The sequence below is a fragment of the Bombina bombina genome, chromosome 7 (genome assembly GCF_027579735.1).
Source record: "Bombina bombina isolate aBomBom1 chromosome 7, aBomBom1.pri, whole genome shotgun sequence".
In the NCBI taxonomy this organism is placed as follows: domain Eukaryota; kingdom Metazoa; phylum Chordata; class Amphibia; order Anura; family Bombinatoridae; genus Bombina; species Bombina bombina.
In genome coordinates, this window is record NC_069505.1 from 534,664,556 (window position 1) to 534,673,197 (window position 8,642).

The 8,642-nt window shown below is 36.4% G+C and overlaps 1 protein-coding gene across 1 annotated transcript; it reads right to left on the reverse strand.

Annotated features, from left to right (window-relative positions):
* Positions 1–999: 999 nt before the first annotated feature.
* On the reverse strand, positions 1,000–2,091 carry LOC128636503 (4-galactosyl-N-acetylglucosaminide 3-alpha-L-fucosyltransferase FUT5-like). The gene has a single exon (XM_053689509.1). It carries the CDS (start codon positions 2,089–2,091, stop codon positions 1,000–1,002), a length of 1,092 nt encoding a protein of 363 aa, XP_053545484.1.
* Positions 2,092–8,642: the final 6,551 nt, after the last annotated feature.

An 8,642-nucleotide genomic window follows, 5' to 3' on the forward strand; every position in this document is an offset into this window, starting at 1 on the left:
GGTTATGCCTAGGTACTTAAATGGACAAACAACTATATTTTTTCCTCTCCTTTAAGAGTGGAGTGGATTAAATTGTTTTGTCATTTGGAATAGCTGATTTTGCCTGCTATATCCCTATCAATACATACATTTTGAGTAATGTAAAGGAATTTGAAACAGTACTTCTTTAGTTAAAAACAAATATGCTAATCAAAGTAAACATAAAAGAAATTGCGTGTAAAAAACTTCAACAAATTATTTGTTTTCTTGCAAAATAAGCACTCGGAAATTTGAGAGCTAATATGTTGGTATCGTACGTTGCATTCCGCCTTCTCTGAGCATGGGCAAAACTTACTTTGTTTTTTCTAGTATCAACTGAATAGTAAACCAGCTCATGTTACTCTATAATGTTTAAGATAGATATACTTTCCCGTAGAGACCCCACCCCTCTTGTAGGGCTCTCACAGGAAGTAATGGACCTTGCACACATTAAAGAAAGAAAAGAAAAAAACATCTTTTTAAAATAATAAATAATACATGTTGCAATGATTAGTGTTTTTTTCCATTACAATTTTTACATATATCTTTTAAGCACCGGTTATATAAAAACTAGAAGGCTTAGATGAAATCACACTCCCAGGGTGGTGTGGGATTGAGAGGTACTAAAATATTAATTTTCCATTATTCTCTCTATGAATGTATTCTTTAAGTAAATACTGAGAAATAAGATAAGGAAGACTTTATGTAAATAATTAGACAGATAAAATAATGAGATCTGTTCTCCCTGCAAGGTCAGCCCATTTAATTGGGTTGCACTTTCAATTAGCAGAAACAGCTATTTCATGCTCAAAATTGCAATTTTTCCTTAAATTTTTTAACACTATATATGGTATAGCAAGTCATCGTAGACACATTAAGGGGAAACCAATTTTATAGTACACTGCCACTTTAAGGAAAGTGAGAGAAGTAAATAATCTCAAAGCTGAAACGTGTGATTTATTGTATTGGTACTGATATATCCTAGAAAACAGCATCCTCTAGAAACCATTTAGCAATACTAGGAATAACTTGGTAATCTGGAGCCTGTCTTAAAGCACGGCAAGCTATGCAATAATGATAAGCCCACCCAGTCTCTCTCCTCACTTTGTAATGAGACCTCCAATTAAAGTATTTCCTATATCTTTCATCATCTTTGTCCAACTCTAATAGGAAATCAGCCAGTTCCTTTGGGCTGGAGAAGTCATCAACATGAATAAATGCATCACTGGGGATAAAACGTTCATAATTCTTGCGAGATGTCCCTAAAACAATAGGCACAGCCCAAGACTCAAATGCATTTGACCAAAGTTTCTCAGTAATGTAATCCTTATAAACTGAATTCTCAAAAGCCAAGTAAAATTTGTACTGTGAGATGACTTTGTGGAAATCTCCAAGGCTCAATTTCTTGTGTTGTTGTCCATAAATATCTATAGAAATGTGCTTTTTCAGCATCTCATAATAATCATTACGCCGCATACCAGGGCTCCAATTACTTACAACCCAAGATAACATCTTGGACTTTGGGGGAATAATTAAATTTTGTGGTTTCCTGACAGCTTCAATGCGTCCGTAGTGCCTGTAAATATCAGAATCTTGACGGAAAGTCATTGTCATGTTAAAGAGATTGTCCAGAAAATGCAGGTTTTTAATGATCAATGGAGGTTCCCTGTTGAACCAAACCCAACGTTGAAAGTGTGGTCTTGGTTTTTGAGGCAAGGCCTGACTGTTATACATTATATCTACGTGATGTATAACCAGAGCATCAGCAGTATCATAAAGACTCTGATTTGCTGTCAATGTGCATCCAGTGATGTTGTAAAGTCTTTGACATGCATCTAACGGGAAGTGTTCCCTAAAAGGCCAGACCCAAATCAGGATAAGCAGTTCTTTCTCATCTTTTTGTGTGGAAATGGACAAGCTAGCATCTTTCTCTGTCAGCTTTTCCTGGATAATACCTGTTGTCTTGCAGCTGATGATGCTGAGAATAAGGTCTGTCCTCCTCCATGAAAAAGAGATAATACACACAAGAAGCATCACTAAAATAATGAACATCAGGTGGTGTTTGTAAAACATGTTCAAAGTCCTCTTAAACCTGTAGAAAAATGATGAGAAACTACACGTTAAAAAAAATAAAGGCTTACACAATATAATTCACTAGCATGGCCTGTCAGAATAGGGTAATCAGACTGTCCGTAATTATTTAACAATACTGAACTTATTACTCTCCAACTTGAAATCACAACCCTCCAAGTTTAGATATTACATTTGTAAATCAAATCATTTAAAATACTTATGCTAAGTGTATACATATTAAGGTTATGAGATATTTCCTTGTAAGTTTTTTTTAGACCATATACCAGTTTACCCTAGGCATTAATATATATTTGGACTCCCCTTTGCTGCTATAAAAGCTGTAACTTTTTTTGGAAGGCTTTCAGCAACATTACAGAGAAAACAAAGCTTCTATAAAAATCCAACTAGATATAACATCACTGTTATACAAAGCGCTGTATGTGACACTGACAGAGAGGAAGGGGATTCCACCAGTAGTGATGTCGCGAACAGTTCACCGGAGAACAGTTCCCGGCGAACATAGCTTGTTCGCGTTCGCCGCTACGGGTGAACATATGCGATGTTCGATCCGCCCCCTATGTGTCATCATCGAGGAAACTTTGAGCCTGTATGTTACAGCCTTCTGACACATTTGAGCCAATCAGCAGCAGACACTCCCTTACAGACCCTCCCATCTTCTTGCCAGCAGCCATTTTAGACTCATTACGATCTTGCTTTGTTAGTGAGAGGAGCTTCTGTGTTGCTGCTGCTGCCATTATAGGGAAATAGATAGCTAGGCTAGTGTATTTAGTGTCCACTACAGTCCTGAAGGACTCGTCTCATCTCTGCTGCAAGGACAGCACCCCAAAAAGCCCTTTTTAGGGCTATAACTTCAGTCGTTGGTTTTTTTTTTTTTTTCTTTGTATTTTTATTTGCATTTGCCTGGCTTTCAGCCTGTGTGTGAGGTTCACAGCATATACTGTGATTAGTGCCACCACTGATATCTGCTTAACCTTAGTTTAAATTTAACCAACTAAAATTTGAAATTATTTTGCTAGTGTAATTTATTTTCATTTTCTATCAGGCCTGTGTCTCTCAGGCTCACCCAGCATATACTTCATTTTTTTCAGTCTTTTGGTTAATTGCTCTGTGCCAGCCACCACTCATATGTGCTTAACCTTTTTTTCAATTAAAAAAAAAACCTTTAAATCATTTTGCTAGTGTAATCTAATTTCATTTTCTATCAGGCCTGTGTGTTTTGCTGACTTACAGAGCATACTGTGTTTAATTGCTGCCCTCCCTAGTCTATCAGCTACGACTCATATGTGTTTAACCTTTTAATTAAATTCCCCCAAAAAAACCTTTAAATCATTTTGCTAGTGTAATCTAATTTTATTTTCTATCAGGCCTGTGTGTATCTGACTTACAGAGCCTACTGTGGTTAATTGCTGCCTTACCAAGGCTAGCAGCCATGACTCATATGTGCTTAACTTTTTTTTTAAATTTAAAAAAATCAAACTTTAAATCATTTTGCTAGTGTAATCTAATTTTATTTTCTATCAGGCCTGTGTGTATCTGACTTACAGAGCCTACTGTTTTTAATTGCTGCCCTTCCAAGGCTATCAGCCACGACTCATATGTGCTTAACCTTTTTCTTTAAATTAAAAAAAAAAAATCTTTAAATCATTTTGCTAGTGTAATCTAATTTTATTTTCTATCAGGCCTGTGTGTATCTGACTTACAGAGCATACTGTTGTTAATTGCTGCCCTACGTAGCAGCCAGCCAGTGCCACCACTCATATCTGCTTAACATTATTTTAAATTTAAAAGAAAAACTTTTAAATTATTTTGCTATTGTAATCTAATTTAATTTTCTATCAGGCCTGTGTGTTTCTCACTTACACAGCATACTGTGGTAAATTGCTGCCCTACCTACCAGCCACGACTCATATCTGCTTTACATTATTTTAAAGTTAAAAATTTTTTTTAAATCATCTTGCTAGTGTAATTTAATTTCTTTTTCCATCAGGCCTGTGTGTTTCTGGCCCACATCATATAGTGTTACACAGATTAATTTTTTTTTCCCACCACTTATATCTGGTGTAACAACATTAGTGTAAATTTGATGTAAAATGTTTTTTTAACATCAGTCCTCTTCTAGTGTTATTCAATTTTAGTTGCCAGGCCAGCCAGGCTGCCATTAGTGCCAGCCTGTGTGTCAGGCTGCCAGCATATACTGTGCCTACTTCCATCCTCAGTGCCAGTCCCCGACTCCTATCTGTTGTAACATAACATTAAATTTTGTAAAAAAAAAACTTTTACATCACTCTTCGAGTGTTATTTAATATTAGTTCACAGGCCAGCCTGCCACCACAAGTGCCAGCCTGTGTGTCTGGCTGCCAGCACATACTGTGCCTAGTTCTATCCTGAGTGCCATTACTCCTATCTGTTGTAACATTTTTGTAACTTTTTTAAAAACAAACTGTTACATCATTCTGCTATTGTTATTTAATTGCAGTTGCCTGCCTGCCAGCGTGTGTGCCAGACCCACTTGCCAACTAGTTACACCAATCATATTTGTTGTAACAGTATTGTTAATATTTAAAATAAAAAATTGCTAGATTGTGAATCATCAGTTTGCTCGTGCCATTGAATTGCAGTTTCCTCCTGCCTGCCAGCCTGTGTGCCAGGCCCACTAGCCAATTAGTGCCACCAATCATATTTCTTGTAACAGTATTGAAAAAATTGAAAATCATCGCTTTTTTGACTGTGAATCTTCAGTCTCCTAGTGCCATTGAATTGCAGTTTCCTCCTGCCTGCCAGCCTGTGTGCCAGGCCGACTGGCCAACTAGTTACACCAATCATAATTGTTGTAACAGTATTGTTAATATTTAAAATTAAAAATTGTTAGATTGTGAATCATCAGTTTACTCGTGCCATTGAATTGCACTTTCCTCCTACCTGCCAGTGTGTGTGCCAGGCCCACAGCCAACTAGTTACACCAATCATAGTTGTTGTCACAGTATTGTTAATATTTAAAATTAAAAAAATTTAGATTGTGAATCATCAGTTTGCTCGTGCCATTGAATTGCACTTTCCTCTTGCCTGCCAGCCTGTGTGACAGGCCCACTATCCAATTAGTGCCACCAATCATATTTCTTGTAACACAACCTAGTTACCATGGGTCTCAGACCACATGTCTTATTATTATATTTTGTCAGGGTAATCAGGCAGGCCATATAGACCTCCCCCGATAGGGGGAGTAACAGGGATTAAAGTGCTAAGAATAGTACTACTTAACACAACCTAGTTACCATGGGTCCATGACCGCATGTTTTCTTATTATACTTTGTCAGGGTAATCATGCAGGCCATATAGACCTCCCTTGATAGGGGGAGTAACAGGGATTACAGTTCTAAGAATAGTACTAATTAACACAACTTAGTTACCATGGGTCCCAGACCAGATGTTTTGTTGTTATATTTTGTCAGGGTAATCATGCAGGCCATATAGAACTCCACCGAAAGGGGGAGTAAGAGGGATTAAAGTGCTAAGAAAAGTTTTACTTAACACAACCTAATTACCATAGGTCCCAGACCGCGTGTCTTGTTGTTATACTTTGTCAGGGTAATCATACACGTCATATAGACCTCCACCGATAGGAGGAGTTACAGGGCTGAAAGTGCTAAGAATAGTACTACTTAACACAACCTAGTTACCATGGATCCCAGTCCCAGACCGCATGTTTAATTATTATACTTTGTCAGGGTAATTATATATCTAACAAATCTATCTATTTCTCTTCTATCAATTCTATCTAACTATCAATCTATGTATATCTATCTATCCTATCTATCTATCTATCTATCTATCTATCTATCTATCTATCTATCTATCTTGTGTCCGGACTGATTTGAGACAGCCACTTGTGTTTTTGACAAATTTGAAGTAGGAGGACAGACCAATCATCGTCTTCCATCTCCCGGTTCCAAAAATGCAGGCCATATAGACCTCCCCCGATAGGGGGAGTAACAGGTTGTAGTAAACTGCTAAGAATAGTACTACTTAACACACCACGGGTCACAGACCGCATGTCTTATTGTTATACTCTGTCAGGGAAATTATATATCTTTCAAATCTATCTATTTATCTATCAAATCGATCTAACTATCAAACATATCTATCAAATATAGATTGCATCTATTGATCGATGTAATTCGTATTTATAAAATGTATATTACATATTTTGGTTGATGTAATTCGTATCTATCAAATGTATATTGCATCTTTGGATCGATAACATTCGTATCTATCAAATGGATATTGCATCTATTGATCTATGTAATTCGTATCTATCAAATGTATATTGCATCTATTGATCTATGTAATTTGTATCGATCATATGTATATTGCATCGATTGAGCTATGTAATCTATGTATCTATCTATCAAATCTATCTATCTCGTGGTTGTGCAAATGGACTGCTTGCGGTTGTTTGCGGTGCGTTACACTTGGAGTTTGCTCTGTCACTGTGAAGCGGCCGTAACACTTACACTACCTGATAGATACGACATCATAACTGATGTTTTAAAGCACGTTATTGCAAACAATTTGGGAATGTTAGGTGATTTAGGCCCTTTATGGGTTAAAAGCAGACTCTGCATCAACTATGTAATTTTCCATGGGAGTTTTGCCATGGATCCCCCTCCAGCATGCCACAGTCCCGGTGTTAGTCCCCTTGAAACAACTTTTCCATCACTATTGTGGCCAGAAAGAGTCCTTGTAGGTTTTAAAGTTCGCCTGCCTATTGAAGTCAATGGCGGTTCGCGCGGTTCGCTGGTTCGCGAACAATACCGGAAGTTCGAGTCCGCCGTTCGTGAACCGAAATTTTTAAGTTCGCGACATCACTATCCACCAGTACCAACTCATCTAGCACACCCAATACTGTGAACATTACTAGAACATCCAACCCTAATAATAAAGGAGCTTTTAGATCGGGCAGAAAACAAAGAAAGACGTGCAGATGGAGTAGGAACAAGCAAAAGACCTCCCAGGAATCGAAACAAATTGCAGACAGAACAAAAACACAAAAGAGCACATATCTCTTTTATCTAAAGGTCTTTTTTTCCATCTAGCAAAGTAAATAAATTTGAGGTAAATTTTCACATGAACAGAATCAATGAGGATGGAGCGATGAAGGGCTTAGGACTACAGCTACTTGAAGATAATGAAACACCAATTAATGATAATTGGAGAAACTGAATAAAGAACAAATCTTCGTCTATACCCAAAAGCATAAATCCTCTCCATCTAGAGATATTATATGAATTCGTCTGCAATGATATTACAACTTTAAAATTATATCCTAAACAGAATAATGTAACATTTGAAGAAAGAACTGCACTACAGGAAATGAAAGAATGGAATAAGGTGGGGATAAGGAGGAAATATTGAAATATGGACCCTGGAGATCTATTTAAAAAAGGCTAATTAGCAATTAAAAGATAAGAGTTGCTATACCAGAAAAAGAATACCATGGTGGCAACATTTTATTTCATACCTAAAATATTTAAGAAACAACATAATCCACTAGGAAGACCCATTGTCTCCAGCCTAGGTTACTTACCCGAGAACGCGAGTCAATATGTTGATTTTAGACTCCAACAGTTAATTTATTAACTATCATCTCACACACAGGATACAATTGAGGTATTGCAAAGTTTAAATATAATCATTACCAATCAAGAAACTTGGCTTGTCACAACAGTTGAAAAGTCTTTATATACATCAACTGAGCACAAAAAATGTATAGCAGCTGTCCAATGCTTTGTAAACCAAAAATCTGAAGAAGATAAAGTCCATGATGAGTTTGTTGTCAAGTTACTAGAATTTATAGTACAGTACAACTTTTTTTATATTTAACAACCAATTCAATTTACAAGCAATCTTATTTTTAGGATGGTAAGAGGTAGAATATGTTTTCACTAATGTTAACCAAGAATACGTAGAAAAAAATACCCATTGTGGCTGCGCTATATAGACAGCATCTTCTTCCTTTGGGAAAGATAAGGAAGAACTTCAGAAATGTCTAAATAAATTTAATAACACAGATTTGAATATTAGATTAACCTATGAGGCAAGCCAAACTAATTCACAACAGTCAAAAAGTCTTTATATACATCAGTTGAGCACACGAAAGGTATAGTAGCTGTCCAATATTTCCAAAACCAAAAATCTCAAGAAGATAAAAGTCCATGACGAGTTTGTCAAGTTACTAAAATGTATACTACAGTACAACTTTTTTTTTATATTTGACAACAAATTCTATTTACATCCAATCCTATTTTTAGGATGGTAAGAGGCAGAATATGTTTTCACTGATGTTCACCAAGAATACGTGGAAAAAAATACCCATGTGGTTGCGCTATATAGACAGCATCTTCTTCATTTGGGAAAGATAAGAAAGAACTTCAGAAAGTTCTAACTACATAAATTTAGTAACACGGATTTGAATATTAGATAAACCTATGAGGCAATCCAAACTAATTCACAACAGTTGAAAAGTCTTTATA

What these genes read in the sequence shown, in the direction of transcription:
- LOC128636503 (XM_053689509.1), bottom strand. Translation starts at nt 2,091, where the DNA reads ATGTTTTACAAACACCACCTGATGTTCATTATTTTAGTGATGCTTCTT.